The sequence below is a fragment of the Danio rerio genome, chromosome 12, assembly GCF_049306965.1.
Source record: "Danio rerio strain Tuebingen ecotype United States chromosome 12, GRCz12tu, whole genome shotgun sequence".
Taxonomy (NCBI): Eukaryota; Metazoa; Chordata; class Actinopteri; order Cypriniformes; family Danionidae; genus Danio; species Danio rerio.
The window spans coordinates 35,981,005-35,999,279 of NC_133187.1; the positions used below are offsets into that span (position 1 = coordinate 35,981,005).

General features: G+C 36.8%; 1 protein-coding gene across 3 annotated transcripts in view; it reads left to right on the top strand.

Annotated features, from left to right (window-relative positions):
• Positions 1-18,275, top strand: part of cyth1b (cytohesin 1b) — a 195,023-nt gene that overhangs the window by 70,487 nt on the left and 106,261 nt on the right. The window contains exon 1 of one of the 3 annotated variants that reach the window (XM_005169466.5): positions 5,264-5,576. The exons of the other annotated variants lie outside the window; for them this stretch is intronic. Within the exon in view, the coding sequence (XP_005169523.1) occupies positions 5,498-5,576 (79 nt within the window). The 5' untranslated portion in view covers positions 5,264-5,497. Of the gene's footprint in view, positions 1-5,263; positions 5,577-18,275 lie in introns of those variants that run through there. 3 annotated transcript variants of the gene reach the window in all.

Consider the following 18,275-nt stretch of genomic DNA (forward strand, 5'->3'; position numbering starts at 1 on the left):
CCTCTGGTGGACAGTGGCAGACTCCGAAATGAGACAGATTCAGAGTTCCACATGAGGTTATTATTTACCAAATAATAGAAATATTACGAACATATACATTAGGTGATCAAGTTACATTGTAACCCCGTGTCATAACAACACGCTACGACTGATATTTAAGTACAGCCATTCAGAAACACAGAATATGTACTCAATCAAGAAATGGTAATTATCATAATCTAATTAATACTTATCAAACCTCTTTAGCATTATTTTATGTACATGCTGAATGATTAATATTTGTTTTGTAACTTGGCTAGCACTAAGTTACAGTTCTAATTTTCAATTTCACATGGTTTATTTTATTTTCAAGATATTTGAACTGGGAAACCCCAACCCCTTTACGTTAACATGCAAAAAAAGTGGTAAGGGCTAAGGGGTAGAATTAAAATTGGGCCTATATGTCAGTTTTGGTTGCCCCTTTGTGATGAGACATGAGTGCTGCCTTAAACCTGAGGTTCCAGTCTTGTGACTGCTAAAGGGTAAAATGATATTTATTCTCAAAATATAAATTTCAGTTGTTGGTTATGACAAAAACTGCTTTTAGTATAAAAAAAAATTCTTTTATTGCATGCTGTTGCTTTCAGTTAGAAAACAGTTCAAATCAGCCTTTAGGCTCAATATTCAGGTATTGTCAGGGTTCTGCCACTTTGGTCTTGTAAATTCTTGTTTTGGTGGCAGAGATCTGACACTACTCATGTCTGGTCCTGTTTCTGTCTCTGTGTGCGCTCGCGCCGTCGTGGGTGTACGCAGAGTGTGCGCTCTGCCGCTTGATGTGGCCGCGCACGCTCTGCGTCCCTCAGACGCGCGCACTCTTGTACTAGTGTTTGTTCTGTCAGCGGCGCGCTGCTTTATTCTCGGCGCCTCCGTCTAGTTGGTTTCAGTTTTGGTTGGCGCTGAGATGAAGCATGCGCGTTGCTTATGTGTGAGCGCACGGTAAGGTGTTTATCTATCGTGTGCTCGTGTCTTGCGTCTCTTGTCAAAGCACGTGGCTCGGTGTTTACATTGTGGTCACGTGCTTTTGTCGTGTGCTTCAGTGTTGTGTTTGTTGTCATGAACATGTGGTTAATGAGTTCTCTCATTGGCTGCATGTTCTTGTCCTGTTAAGTGAGCGCATGGCTTGTGTTGTCTCTCTGTGTCATGCGCTCTCCCGTCTATTGTCTTGTCCCACCCTCCTTGTTAACCCATTATTAGTTAATTGTGTTCACCTGTTTGTGTGTTAATTTTCTACAGTTTATATACCCCTCACATTTGCTGTCCTGCGCCAGTTCGTCATCACATGTTGTTGTTTGAACCCTTGTCCTGTCGTGTTTCCAGTCTTGTTCCTTACCAGCCAGCCCAGTGAAGTTTGTTTGTGTATGTATTTGTTTTGTTAAGGTTTTCCCCCTCGGGGTAGTTTATTTTGCATTTTATTTTATGTTTATTATTTAATAAATTCCCCATTTTCCTGCACTTGAGTCCTCGCTCCTTTTTCCCCATTTCCCCTCACCAACCCTGACAGGTATACTCACGTCAATTTGACAACCTGGGCTTGCTTGTGTTTTGATCCAGTAGTGCAATACCTAGTTCAACCACTGAGTGTCAAATTATAACACCAATATGTATTTCACCCCCCCACAAACGTTATGTGAAACATTAAAAGCAGACATTTTACTTGCATTTTATATTTCTAATAATATAAAATGAATTTACTAAATTTAATTTAATGCAGACCGCAAAATGGGTTTCATCTTTGACCCACTTAGTCCTAGATTTCAGGTTGTTGTGCGCAATTATACATAATTTTCTCCTATTCCTATAGCACACATATATAACATACAATGCGGACACAGATAGATCATTACCAACATGATGATTGCATTAAAGTGCTCTTGATTCTACAGGAAGGCAATTACTGGTATAAAAAACACACAAACACACAAACAAAAACAGTGATTTAAAATGCATGTAGGTTTCAGAGGGTCTCAACAATGTACACGTGTCTGCAGGCGCACATTTATAGATGGGCTGCCTGATCTTCCGCTTCTCCATGAGTAAACATATACATGCCCTTCAAAACCACGCATGGCTCAGATGCCCAGGATGCTTGCGCTGCTCTGACTAAACTGCCCTCTGTGCTTGTGGGAGGGAGAGAGAGAGGGAGGAAGGGAGTGAGTGGGGAGGTGTTTTTGGGAGGTGTTGATGAGCTTGTGCCTATGTATGTCCATTTAAATCAGGCTTTACTAAAACTATTTCAGCACCAGATTTAGAGAAACACAGAAGCCATATGGTGGTGAATACAAAGAGACAGACACAAACACAGAGAGAAAGAGAGAGAGAGAGCACGCGCGCACACACACACACACACACACACACACACACACACACACACACACACACACACACACACACACACACCTAGATGGTTATAAATAAATTATTGTAAATATACTGATTATTATTTATTGATAAATTATAAAATAAAAAAATATTGTTTACTTTGTTTATATATATATATATATATATATATATATATATATATATATATATATATATATATATATATATATATATATATATATATATATATAAAATATTGTATATTTATAACCTTATAAAAGCTTTGTCAATACATTTGTAACATTTCTCATGCCAATAAAGCAAGTTTTGAGTTTGAATTTGAGAGAGAAAGAGAAAGAAAGAAAATCCTTATGAGACACACTTCCTTCTTTTCTGCCCCACATACACCACAACAAGACAAACATTCCCCTTAATTTTTAACCCTGAAATAATTCTTGCTTTAATACTTTAATTTAGACAACTCAGAAAAAACTTTACTATATACATTGAACAAAATGACCAATCTAAGCTGGCTGCAAAATATGTGTAGAGGTCTGCACAGGACTTGTTTTAGAAACTCGCTCTTGTGAGGTTTTATTCGCCACCCAACCCCTCCTGCTGTATATTTAGTCTTTGTTCACTTAGAATAATTGGTTCCACTTTATATAGTGTTGCTTATACCTGTGAACTTACTCGGTAGCTAGATGTGTAAGTAGTATGTAATTACAGTGTATGTACACATTGGTACATAGTATTTACTTGTGTATTACTGGTTTAAACACATGTAACAACACACTGAATAAGTTCAAATGTGTAACAGATCATTAATAACACAGTCTTTGGTAAACTACCCTTTTAATACTGATGTGATTCTACAATTCACATTAAAACAACATAAAAGGCAGGGGTGCTCAATCCTGTTCCTGGAGATCTACCTTCCTGCAGATTTCAGTTGCTACCCATATCAAACACACCTGAACCAATTAATTAGGACCTGAACACCACTTGATAATTACAGGCAGATGTTTGATATGGGAAGCAACTGAAATCTGCAGGAAGGTAGTTCTCCAGGAACAGGATTGAGCACCCCTGATATAAGGCATTTGCATATTTCTCTATACACTTATACATTTTTGGCAGAAGTTTGCTGTTGTTTATTAGTTGCACAAAGGCTTGGGTTTTATATATTAAACAGTAATTTGTGACCATTTTACACTTTATCATGAGTGGATTTATAAGTAATACTATGTAACAGTGTGTATATACACTGTCATTACATACTAGATACACATCTAGTTACCATGTAAGTCCACAGGCTTTATATTAGCAAAAATGAATTTGGGACCGAATAATTTTCTACCCGACCATTCCCGCTAAATTTAGATCTGGTTTCCAAATTCCCACATTTAAATTGGGTAATAGAGAGAGAGAGAGAGAGAGAGAACAGACAAAACTGTAGGTTGTGCAAGGATTGTAGTACTCGTACCCCTTCCTCTTGGCCCTTGAAACAGAGTGTGAAGGGCTTCAAAATTTACCCCTAAGAAATGAAACAGCATTGTCACTGTGATCTCTTGCTTCATATGAGATTGACGCTGGCAACTGCTGTAGTTATTCCAGTTGTGTTACTTATTGGTATTTATCTTTAGGAAACCACTGAAGGCAATGATATGTTATTATAACGCTATAATGTGGCAATAAGATCGCAACTGTATTGCGCATTACAGTGGCCATATTCGTCTTAACAGATGAAAACAACATTATCATTATAGCAGACACTGTGAAAAGCTCATTCCCATCCACTAGACTTTTCTGACAGGGTATTTGAGTGTCATCGAGTGACAGAATGTTGTGGGACTGCTGTACAGGAGTTAATATTGGAGTTATTATTATGGATTAAAGATAGCGAAATTTGCCGTTTTTTTATTTTATTTATATATATATATATATATATATATATTTTTTTTTTAAAGCATGACGGTAAAACATGAACACGGTTATGAATGTATTAAAACATGTGCTTGTTTGTCGTAAAAATTTGTAGCAATGACAAAAAATGTGCAGCCATGTTGCTGGTGTATTCTGGGAAAAAAATTTTCCCCTTGATTTCGAGTGTGGTCCTGTAAAATCTCCCTTTCGTGAGGTATCTACCCCTTCCCCTTAGCCCTATGCCTTCAAGCTAAAGAGAACTGGGAAACCCCAACCCCTTCACGTTAACATGCAAAAAAAGTGGTAAGGGCTAAGGGGTAGAATTAAAATTGGGCCTATGTGTCAGTTTTGGTTGCCCCTTTGTGATGAGACATGAGTGCTGCCTTAAACTCGAGGTTTCAGTCTTGTGACTGCTAAAGGGTAAAATGAAAAAGAGTACTGTGGTATTAACACATCGCGCAAATGATAGGCTATATTTTTTCAATTGCTTCTATGATGCCCTTGTTTCCCCCACAGTCCAAAGACATGTGCTATAGGTGAATTGAATAAACTAAATTGTCTGTTTGAATTACTGTGTATGGATGTTTCCCAGGTTGCAGCTGCAAGTGCATGCGCTGTGTAAAACATGCTGGGTAAGTTGGTGATTCTTTCCACTGTGTCAATCCCTAATGAATAAAGGGACTAAGCCGAAGGAAAATTAAAGAATGAATTATTGTTTTGTCCCAAAATCTTGATTGCTAAATATACTACTGTTATATATATATACACATATTGTAGATATTTATATCACTACTACTATGTCATTTGTGTTCATATGTTCTATTTATTGTAAACACAAATGCTTTGGCAATACATATGTAACATTTGTCCTGCCAATAATGCAAGTTTGTATTAAACCGAACGTAGAGAGAAAGAGAGTGAGAGAGGAGAGAGAGGGAGGGAGGAGAGAGAATACAAGGAGTGAAGTCAGAGAGATTGTGAGAGCGGCGCTCATCGGTGAAGAGAGCAGTGCTGTGCATCCGAGCTCTTTTGCTCTGGATTTACTGTTGGATACTATTGAAATGAATGATTGAGGCGAGAGTATAAACAGTTGAACAAGTTCTGCTTTCGGACTGAAGAGGAAGTAGCTGGTCTTTTCTCTCTTGGTGCTTAAAGGGACTTACTTCTCACATTCGAACTGTAGGCTTTAAAGTGAATCAGGGATTGTTTAGCGATGGGGACGGTGAGTGAACTCTGCGCGTCCAGCTTTCAGGCGTTTCTGTGTCCTACGGTTCACCCGGCTCCTCCAGCAGGTGGGTTTGGTGTTTGACGTGCATGTGTTTTGGGAGTAATGTGTGTATTAGAAATCTGGGATTTGTTGAGAGATGAGCTCACTTTCACATGTTTGTGCTTTGATTTACAAGGTTAGCTTATGAAGTTAGCAAAGTTTCTTTCACCCAAATAGTTTAAAGGGATAGTTCACCCCAAAATGAAATCTACCCACTATTTAGGCACCCTCAAGTGGTTCAAAACCTGAGTTTCTTTCTTCTGTTGAACAGAAAATAATATATTTTGAAGAAAGCTGAAAAACTTGTAAATATTGACTTCCATAGTAGGAAAACCAAATACCATGTAAGCCAATTGTTTTAGTTTTCCAGCTATATTCATATTATTCAGGGCTTAACATTGGCCTTTTTGATCACCAGCCACTGTGGCTAGTAGATTTCCCAACATTACTAGCCACTCGCCATTTTCACTAGCCATACTTTTGTTATTGGGAAAATATATTTTATATGCATAAATTAGACTTTGACATGATAAAATTACTGTGTGTGTTGTGTATGAGCTTGCTCAGTATGCATGGGCTAATGAGCCGTGTCACATTGCGATTAGTTTTTATTTCACATGACTTTTCAGAGCTCGAAATTAAGTATTTATCAAATTTAGCTATCTCTGATCACACCAAAAATGTATTATTTGGCCACAAATTTTAAATGTGTCAAAACAAGCTAAATATAGCTGTATACATTCATTCATTCATTTTCTTGTCGGCTTAGTCCCTTTATTAATTCGGGGTCGCCACAGCGGAATGAATTGCCAACTTATCTAGCAAGTTTTTACGCAGTGGATGCCCTTCCAGCTGCAACTCATCCCTGGGAAACATCCACACACACATTCACATACACAATCATACAATACAGACAATTTAGCCTACCCAATTCACCTGTACCGCATGTCTTTGGACTGTGGGGGAAACCGGAGCACCCGGAGGAAACCCTCGCGAAGGCAGGGAGAACATGCAAACTTCACAAAGAAACGTCAACTGAGCCGAGGTTCGAACCAGCGACCCAGCACTACCTACTGCGCCACTGCCTCGCCTAGCTGTAAACATGCGCTTTTAATTCAACTAAACATTTCTTTAAAAAAAGACATTTAAAAAAGAACTATTGTCATGTATATCTAAAAAATGCACAGTAATCTGTCATGGCTAATGGTCCCAGATCACCAGTTAACTACACAAAAACAGGGAGTTAATCTCATATTAAAACAATGTTATTTTAAAAAAAAGAAGACAATTTAAACCTTTTAACAAAAATAACCGTAAGCAAAAAGAAAGCAGGTAAAAACATACTGTGAGGGATAATGAAAGGATGATCACGCGCACACGGTTAACGTTAGCCCTGTTAATCTGTTAAAAGAATAATTAAAATGAAAGCAGTGACGGCTGCTGCTTAAAAAAAGATATAGACATATAAATCTCTAGCTCTTGAAAGCAGCAGGACTGTGGGTGCACGATTGCTTTTTGTCCAGTCTATTTCAAAGAGAACCGTTCGCACCAGTTGCGTTTTCTCTAGGCATGGTTGCTTCGTGCAAGTAAACAGGAGTGCGTGCGTTTTTTTACAGTCACTCGCATCACATCACCTCTGCGTGACCGTGATCATTCTCTCATTCGGTATTCACTTGCTTTCTTTTGCTTGCACGAACACAGCTATTTTTGTCAGTTGTGTTGCTTCTCGATTCTAAGATCACATTTGCTTGAATATTGGGCCATCATTATTGTCGAATCCTGCTTTTAAGAAAACTACAATAAAAAAATAAACAGTGGCGCAGTAGGTAGTGCTGTCGCCTCAATGCAAGAAGGTCGCTGGTTCAAACCTCGGCTGGGTCGTTGGCGTTCGTGTGTGGAGTTTGCATGTTCTCCCTGTGTTCGCGTGGGTTTCCTCCGGGTGCTCCGGTTTCCCCCACAGTCCGACATGCAGTACAGGTAGTGTATGAGTGTGTATGGATGTTTCCTAGAAATGGGTTGCGGCTGGAAGGGCATCCGCTGCATGAAACAAGTGCTGGATAAGTTGGCGGTTCATTCCGCTGTGGCGAATGAATCTTCAAATAGCCAAAGTGGCTAGTGGGACTGTCTGTCTAACTCGCCACAGCAGAAATCTACCCGCATTTGGCAGGTGCTAATGTCAAGGCCTGATAATATTCATATTAAAAAACTCCAGCAAGTCTGAAAGTAAATGATGACAACATTTTCAAAATAATGCTTCTTTTTTATTCTACTTCAAAGTTGTTATCAGTTCTCTGGATTTGGCATTGATTAATGAATTGTAACAAAAAAGCTGCCATGTTTATATTCACTTCAGAAAAGTTAAGAAGTTGACGTAAGGAAAAAGGACTTCTTTTTTTAGGAAACTGAAATGGTATACTGTACATATATGTTTATTTACACAATATGGTGATATTCAACTAAACAAAACATTGCAAATGTGTGACCTGGTGGATTTTTACAGGATTTGTTTGACCAAAAAATAAATTTGTGTCATTTCCTTACCCTTATATCACCTGAAACCCTTAACAAAGGACTCACAAATTAAGGTAAAAGATCAGATTTAAAGCAAATACACATAGTGAAGTGATTTAATCCAAATCTTTGAGAGACAGTCACTTTATATCATAAACAGATTTAATTATAGACACATTGATCAGTGAACTTAAACAGAATCTCTACAACACCTGATTCCTTTGGACAAACCTCATTGGTTATTGTAGAAGCTCAAATTTGCCATGTGACATGCACAAATAAACCTCATTGGTTGTTACACATCTAGCATGCGTGAACTTCCTGCCAAGTTTAATGCTGTAAATAATGTTCCCTGATATTTATAAATGAAACTAATAACAAGTCCATTTGTCATACAAAAATGGTAATGTGACGGCTCAACTCATATAAATGTAGTTTGTAATCTCTTTATCAAAATGTTGAAGCATTTGAGTTTTGGGTACAGATTTGATTGAAAATGCCATCATTTGTGTTCTGAGGATGAACTAATTCCTTATGTCTTTAGAGTGGAATAATACATATAAGTATAGGATGACAGAATTTTAATTTGGAGATGAACTAACCCTTTAACGGTGTTAAGTGTGAATTTAATTGTTATTTGTAAAAAAAAACTGATATCGACCTACTAATCATAATTGAGAACTCTTCAAATGTGAAATGACAATAGCTGAAAACATTCTCTTTTAGTCGCTTTGCCATATCAAAATGAATTTCACATTTTGCTCTTTCAGAAGGATTTGCACAGGTTTTGGTGGCACAGTTTGTGTAAAATAGTCTGGTCTGTACTTAAATATATATATTATGTCTTTATGGTGGTGACGCAGTGGCACAGTAGGTAGTGCTGTCGCCTCACACCAAGAAGGTCACTGGCTCAAGCCTCGGCTGGGTCAGTTGGCATTTCTGTGTGGATTTTTGCATGTTCTCGCTGCATTTGCGTGGGTTTGCTTCGGGGCACACCGGTTTCCCCCACAGTCTAAAGACATGCGATACAGGTAAATTGGGTAAGCTAAATTGTCCATAGTGTATGAGTGTGAATAAGTGTGTATGGATATTTTCCAGAGATGGATTGCAGCTGGAAGGGCATGCACTGCGTAAAACATGTGTTGGATAAGTTGGTGGTTCATTCCGTCACCCCAGATTAATAAAGGGGCTAAGCCGAAAAAAAAAATACATGAATGAATGTCTTTACGGTTAAATTGTGATGTCATGAATTAGACAATTTCGAGTCCTGTTTTTTAAAACAAATAAAAAACAATTATTCATAATTTAAACTGATGAGTTAGCTTTGAGGCATAAAACTTGCAGTATAGCGTGACCATGGGCCACAAAACATCGGGGTTAAATGTTGTGAAATTGAGATTTATGCATCATCTGAATCTGAATAAATAAGATTTCCATTGATGAATGCTTTGTTAGTATTTGTTAATATTTTAGTCTTAGGGTTCCAAAAAATCTAAATATTGAGAAAATCACCTAAATTAAAATAGTTCAAATTAAATAGTCAGCAATGCATATTACTTTTCAAAAATGAAGTTATCCCAACATAGATTAGACGCTTCATTAAATAACACCTAAAATATTGTCTATTACAAAAACAGTTTACACATTACTCAGATTTTTTGGAGATTCCAATTTTCTGTAATATACCTATGATATTCAATTTAAAATATCATATTCTGAAGAACTGTAACTGACAGCATATATACCGTACACAAACAAAAAAAATCCTTATTGCATTTTCTAAAAATAAATAATTACATATTTTTAAATAATTTTTTACTAAAATTTCTAAATTAAAAATTGTAAAAATAATCATCATTAAAAATAAACAACAGTTTAACAGCAAATAGTGCTGGCGGGAACACTGAAAAAAGTGTTGCATGCAGAACTGTTGCAAATAATTTGTTTGTGTTGAATTTAAACAAACAAATTAAGTTTAGTAATGTTCAACTTAATTTGTTTGTTTAAATTCAGCCCAAATAAATTGTTTACCACCTCTTAACATAAAGAAATTGAGTAAATCCAAGGAATAATCTTTGAATAATTTTTTTCAGTGAAGGTGAATCGAGCTCACTGAGTGAAGTTTTTTTATAAACTAATTTTGAGAGGATCACATGCTTATTATTGTTCTCAGCTGGTCCCGCATCAGCTCATGATGAATTCTCCAATCAGATGATTCCTAACTCACTATAAATAAACAGAGTTTTCAATATCTTTGTCTTGAAGAATCCCTGCCTACCCAGCCTACTCCCCATCCTTTCCAGATGGGCAACACAGTGGACCAGTGATTAGCACTGTTGCCTCACAGCAAGAATGTCTTTGGTTAAAGTTCCTAAAAAACCAGTTAAAATTCCTGTGTGGAGTTTGCACATTCTCCCTGTGCTGGGTTTCCCCCAGGTTCTCTGGTTTCCTCCCACAGTCCAAAAAACACACAACGTAAGTAAATGGAACATTCCAAATTGATACCATAGCCAAGCTCTTAGCGAATACACCTTTTCTTAGCCATCCTATATCTGTCATTAGCCAGAAATAAGCTGGGGGGAGTTCTTCGAGATCTACCTGAGCTCAAACTCCCTTATGAGCTTAGGGCTTTCTCCGGGGACAGTATGCCAAACTTTATTTTCAATCATCAGCTAAGTGTGTACTCTTGAAACAATACTGGGTGAAGTAGCACTCTCTAATATCAACACAGATTCTTATTGTTGCATATGTCTGCTTTTTGATTGGCTCTTGGATCAATATCAAGTAAAAATGTCCATAGCTTATCATCGTTATTGACAAATTTGATCTCGATTCGATATGGTATTGTTTATCGGCCCAGCCCTAATGGAGCATGATCTTAATTTAACATTCAAGTTATTTTTGGCATGAAAGAAAAATCTATAATTTTGAACTGTACAATGTATTTTTGGCTACTGCAAAAGAATGTTTTGTGCTCCAGAGTCACATATGTGGGGATATCAAGACCATTTTGACTTTCCATTTCATGACTTTAAGTGATGCATGAGTTATTCTGGAACCATCTGTGTAAAATCACGTGCACGACTGCATGCTTTATAAATCCAGTGTTGTTGCCGTGGTGATAAACAGTGTCTCTGGATCATGGATGTTTTGGACGCTGAATCGGAGGCTGAGCTGTCGTCATGTTCATGCAATGTGAGACCAATCATTTGTTGTGTTGAAGTAAAAGTTGCTGGTGCTGTCAGAAATTGTGTTTTAGGTTGCAACACTAATAATAGCGTCACCATATGATGACTGTGAGACTGGAAACGTCCACCTGTTGTCCGCTGACCTTCAGTCATGTCCTCTTTATATCTTCAGTAATACTATCAGATTGCATTGTGGACTTCGCCTGCTCTGTTGCTTTATTTTACTGTGGGAAAAAAATGAGATTGCAATATTTCGTTTTTCTATTATATATATTGCAATATTAAAACAGATGGCAGCTTCACCAGATTTACTATTTTTGGAAATAATTCATTATTTTAAAATGATTGGGGCATCTCGTAGAGCAGTGCATCTGCATTTAATTGCAAGTGTAAATAAGTAGTTACATTTCGTCAAAATCGCTTTTGTTTTTCTGGGGAGTCTGACAAGATTTGTATAGAGAAAATGTACGTCCGATTTATTTGTTTGCGTTGGCACCCTCTGTGTGTTTATGCATGTTTGTTGCTCATCGATGTGATTTGTGTGAAATTGTTGTTAAAGCTGCTGAAACAATCAGTAGGTGAAAACAAAGAGGAAAAACTCTCAGAGAAACCATAATTGATTGAGAGACACTGATTTGATTCTGGGTTTGTTTTGTTTTTGACATAATAATAAAAAAGGAAAAGAAATGAAGGGATTAGATGCCATGGATTTTCCGGATTTTCTTAGTTTCCTTCATGCCATCTGTCAAAACTTAGAGATGAAAACCCCCTAACAGTCTTCAAAAGATGAACAAAAGCCTGTTTGGATGGAAATTCGGTTTATTTAGCGGAGCTTGATTTTAATTTACTGTAGAGATGTCAATACTTTACAATTAGTCGATGATTCATTCGGTTTAAAGACCTAAAGGGATAGCTCTTTCTCAAAAAGAAAAAAATACATCATTTACTTTTCCTCCACTTCTTCCAAACCCATTTGAGTTTTTGGTTGCACTTTATAGTAAGTGGCCTTAACTAATATTTGCTTGCGTTGGAAAGGCATCCGTTGCATAAACATGCTGGATAAGTTGGTGGTTCATTCTGCTGTGGTGACCCCAGATTAATAAAGGGACTAATCCAAAAAGATAATGAATGAATGAATGAATGAATGAATGGTTGATTGATTGTATGCATGTACTTACATTTATAATTAATTTCTGTAATGACATAATTAATTGGGGCAAAGCAGTGGCGCAGTGGGTAGCGCTGTCGGAAGGTCGCTGGTTCAAGCCTAGGCTGGGTCAGTTGGCATTTCTGTGTGGAGTTTGTGTGTTCTCCCCATGTTCGTGTGGGTTTCCTCCGGGTCCTCCGGTTTCCCCCACAGTCCAAAGATATGTGGTATAGGTGAATTGGGTAAGCTAAATTGTACACAGTGTATGTGTGAATAAGTGTGTATGGATGTTTCCCAGTGATGGGTTGCAGCTGTAAGGGCATCTGCTGTGTAAAACAAATGCTGGATAAGTTGGCGGTTCATTTTGCTGTGGCGACCCCAGATTAATAAAGGGACTAAGCAGAAAAAAAATGAATGAATGAATGAATGAATGAATGAATGAATGTCTTTAATTAAACTGTTGACCATCCCTTACAATTAACCCACACTTAAACCTACCCATACCACCAAACCTGTCCCTTACCCTACCCGTATCCCACCTCAATTGTTTTGCAATACATTACAAACACTGTAAGTACAATGTATTTATTTTTTGATGCAAGTACATAGTAGTTATTGCCACTTAATATGAAGTGGGACAGAGTTTTTTCTTCTGTAGAAACACAAAAGAAGATATTTTGAAACATGTTGAAAACCGGTAGCCATTGACCTCCATAGCATCTTTACTGTGGAATATTTTCTACTTTCATCACTTTTATGGATGTCAATGGCTACCAGTTTCAAACATACTTGAGATCATATGAAACTCATGAAGACTGGGAACCACCTAGGGATGGGCTCATTTTTATTTTCGGGTGAACTATCCCTTTAAGACTTTGTATGCATTTCATGTACACCAAATTTCTTACTACTAATCTTTTGGAGGAATGAAAATCAAGGCTAAGCAATATATTGTTTAACAATGATGTTAAGTACGGATTACTGTTGAAGACACATTTTGGAATGCAAATCATTTGTGGATTAATTGCAAAATGTAAATAAATGAATGAAAGTTTGTAATAGTTTTAAGACCCGTCACTCTGTGAACATTCTACACAAGCTTAAAGGGAAAGTTAACATGGAAAATTTACTCACTATTCATGCAATCCCCAAGTAGCTTCAAACCAATGACTTTCTTTATCCTGTTGAATACAAAGAAAACAATTTGAAGAAAGTTGATTATTATAATAATAATAATTATTATTATTATTATTAATAATAATAATAACAAGACCCATATACTAATTATATATTTTTTTATTAATTAATTCTTTCATTATTTTTTTCAGGTGGATTATTATTTATTTGTCTGTGTCTTGATTCATCTTTGAGTACATATTGAAGGCCTCAGAAAACAGGGAGGGGTGGGAGATGGGAGGGATGGTGCATAAAAAGGGGTAGAAAAGTGCAAGTTTGATTTAAGAGTTCTACAGTTTTCTTGTTTTTGTTGCTATATATTTCATGTCATCTCCTTGCTGATAGGACTTCTATTTTTCATATACATTTATAAGTTTGTATATTATCTGGAAAAAATGCAGTAAAATATTGAAAATAAAAATAATAACAAATGATTTTCTTGTTTAGCCGACATTTAATGAGCAGTAGTAATATGGTCGCCAATACATTGTGTATATATTGTGTGAATAACAATGCTGTAAAAACATATGGAATCATTTGGAAGGGTTTAAGAAATGTCCACTGAATATTTTCAAGTCAGATTAGTCTTTCGCTTATCAGATATGCTGAAACTCAAAAGGTCAGACGCAGAATGTTTTGAGAAAATTACCAGTTGATCATGTTTTTAGGAAGAGCTTAAACATTGAAGTTTTTCACATTTGTGATTTTTCTTTCTTATTCATAAATAGGAAAGAACTAAATCAGTGCAATGACAAGCACATTAACAGGGACTGAGTGAACAATACAGTAGATGATGGGATAATGGATGTAATGGCAGATAATACGTTTCTATACTTGTGCTGTCTATTTGAAGGTTTTCTTTACTTGTGCTGTGTGCTATTTAACTCAGTTTATCTCACACTTTCTGTCCTGTCAACCTTTATTCCTTGCAGCCTTTATGACTTCAGCAACAGAACTGTAATAGCACTTGAGGAATGACAATACAATTTGATTGTCTACATCACATTGTGCCATTTGATTTTGTACATCAGTGAGCCAAAACATGTTGACCAGTCTCAGGTAAAGCAAAAATAACTGATCATCTGTGATCTACTGCAGTAGATTAGATGGAAAGCAAACAATCAGTTCTTGTAACTACTGTAGTGTTGGATGCAGGAGAGATGGGCTGTTAAAAAATTTGAGCAACTTGGATTTTTGTGAAACCACAAAAAAAAAAAAAAGTACTCCAACATACATTTGACAGCACTTTCAGTAAAACAGTAAAATGAACATGTGATGTTTTATAAACAAATTTCAGAAGGAGAATGTGCAGATGTTTTTGACAAGGCTAATTCATTGTTGACAATCATTCTATGATTCAATCTAAAGGCATTAGGGCACACCCCTGTAAATCACAAAGCAAGTTCTACCTCCTTTTTCTGTTGACATTTAGAGTAATGTATAGTGGGATGCTGACAAGGAAGTGTGGATCCAAATGCAGGGTTTATTGAACAGAGAATGGTCAAGCAAGCAACAGTCAACACAGGAATATGGGCAATATACATATACAGTAACAGGCAGATGGTCAAAAGGCAGGCAGCATACAGTATAAACAAACAAACAAACAGGCAAGGAAAACACTTTGTAATGACTCAGCAGAGAGGTGTATATATATTATTAGGAACCGGTGTGTGTGTGTGTGTGTGGTGCATGACTGGATCTTGTAGTCCATATAATGGCAGATTTATAGTTGTATGCGATCTGTGTGTTTACCGGCGATCTGCCAGGATTAGATCGCTGTTGATGGTGACATTCAGCTTTATGAGGCCTGGCTAGATCTCTTTCTCTCTCTCTCTCTCTCTCTCTCTCTCTCTCTCACTCACTCACTCACTCACTCACTCTCTCTCTCTCTCTCTCTCTCTCTCTCTCTCTCTCACTCTCTCTCACTCACTCACTCACTCACTCACTCTCTCTCTCTCTCTCTCTCTCTCTCTCTCTCTCTCACTCTCTCTCTCTCTCTCTCTCTCTCACTCACTCACTCACTCACTCACTCTCTCTCTCTCTCTCTCTCTCTCTCTCTCTCTCTCACTCTCTCTCTCTCTCTCTCTCTCTCACTCACTCACTCACTCACTCTCTCTCACTCTCTCTCTCTCTCTCTCTCTCTCTCTCTCTCTCTCTCTCTCTCTCTCTCTCTCTCTCTCTCTCTCTCTTTCTCTCTTGACAAGGGGAATAATAAGATTTAGGAGATTTTCCGAGCTCATGTTTGCCTTTCTTTTATCTCCACATGCAGTAGTTTTTACATTGTGTGTGCTGTAATTACTATTGACTATTGGAAAGCAATATCACAGAATACAATTGCATGCAATGTTGTGTAACTTTTAAATAATTGATTTGCTTATTACATTTTATTTTATAATACAAAACATTTTAAACTTATTATTAGTTCTATTTGCCAAGTACCATATTCATTTGTGTTCATTTTAGCTAGGGCCTGCAGTACAAAGTTGGCTTTATGTGACCCTTGATTTGGCCCACCAACCCATCTGATATGAGAGGGAGAATGATGGGGATGTTTCGAGATTGTCAATTCAAATTTATTGATACCCTTTGTTTGTTTGTTGTGAACGAAGTGAAACAGATTATAAAGAGAAGCGCATGAGCCCCCAATTATGTTACGTTTCCTACTTTAAATATGACTTGGGATTCGAAGACAACGTAACATAAATAAACAATAGCCAAGAGAATATGACAAGAGAGCCCAACAGCATAATAAATAACAACCAAACAAACCTAAGGCAGGTTGAAACTCCCCACTCAAAACAAATATCACACGGAAAGTATTAAGGAAAACACACCAATAAAGCCGTCAAAAACTGTGGTGGCATGGAGGAATGAGAGGGTGCGAGAAATCCATTCTGTCCGTCTTACAGGCCTGACGCCACCAAATCAACCAATAGAAAACTGAAAAGGGAAAAAAGACAAAACAAGATCAATTGAAAGTAATAATTATGGGCAGCAGTGAATGCCACACGCAAAAATTGCTAAAAGCAAACCGAAATTAAATGTTTCAATTAAATGGTGTAAATTAATCTGATTTTGTTTAATTGTGCATACTGTCACCCAACAATGCAAAGAATTTAGTTAGCAAATCAAGTCCAAGGCTTGTTAATTGACTAGTGTATTCAGCATTATTGAACTCTACTGTGTTATAGATGTGATTGTAAATGTTTTATTGCAGTAATTTCTCATTTAAAATGGTATACTGCATTATTAATATGATTTAAAGCAATGTTTTTTATTAAACTTTTAAATCTTATGAAATAAATTAGGAAACTACTCATTGCAACTTTAATGTAAAATGGTTTGGTATGTTTTCCTTTGGCCCCTAGCCCTCAATAATATTTGGTTTTTGGCCCTTCAAATGAAAATGTTTGGGCACCCTTGATCTAGAACTTACATTTGCAATATGAATTATTCAATTTTTAGACATTAAATATTATAATATTATTGACTTATCATTTTCTGCAAATAATTGCTAAAATTAAAAGATAAAATTCTAATATGTTTGTCAAATTAATTCATTTAAATTATAAAAATAAGGATTTCTATTACTTAGTAAAATATAAACACATTCTGTAATTTTATTTTAGCAAGTCATTTGTCATGAATCATTGCAAAATCACACAGACAGGAAATTCGCATCTTTGCTTTTTCATTTCTCCAGAATTTGGCAAACAACAGCATTTTTCAATTCAGCGAAATGGGAAGTCATTTGCTTTGAGTATATTAAGGGCTGTTTCCATAATGGCACTGAGCATAGGAGATAGATATGCGTGTAAAGCTGCTCTCCTGTTCAACACCAACATTTGCACTTGACTGGTCATTGTGTAAGAAACTCATATATTAAAACATGTATGTTGTTGTTTGTTAAAATATTATCTAGTGAATGTCCTAAGCTATTTAGGCCTCTAAAACATTTATTATTTTATTTTTTACAAAATGTCCTATAAAAATAACAATAGTTAAAAACAGCAGTGTTGGGCAAGTTACTTTAAAAAACTATTATATTATAAATTACTGACTACTACTGGAAAATTGTAATTTGATTACAATACTGATTCGTAAAATGTAATTAGATTCCAAATAACTTTACTTTGAAGTTACTTTTAAAACATATAAAACCTATAAAAAACACAAAATAAACTGCAGCTTTTTCAGTAATTCAATATTCACTGAAAAACATTACAATGGGTTGATCACAACAGCTTATTCAAAAGACTTAAGCCCAATCCCAATTCTACCCCTAAAGCCTGATTTATACTTCTGCGTCAGGTGACCGCCGTAAACCACGGCGCATGCAACGCGCATGGCTGTGCATTTATACTTCTGCGCGCTGTCTCTGTCGGTCTGCATTAACACTTCCGAAACCCTAGTTGGCAGTGAGGTGTAAATGTTTCTCTGTGTCGAGTTTCTTTGCTGCTTTTTTACTTTTCCTGAACACTTCTGGGATGTACAAGTGGCTCAAACTTGCTCATTTTGAGGCAGGAACCGGTGGACGTGCAACAACTTTAACTATCAGGTAAACACAAAACAAAACTTTCCATCCGGAGCTCCTTCACGGTACTCCACACTTGTAAAAAATCGCCCACGCCATTCGCGCGGCTCTGACGGCGACGGTCACGGCGAAGGGCTATGCGTCAGCGCCGTAGCATACGCCGGTGTT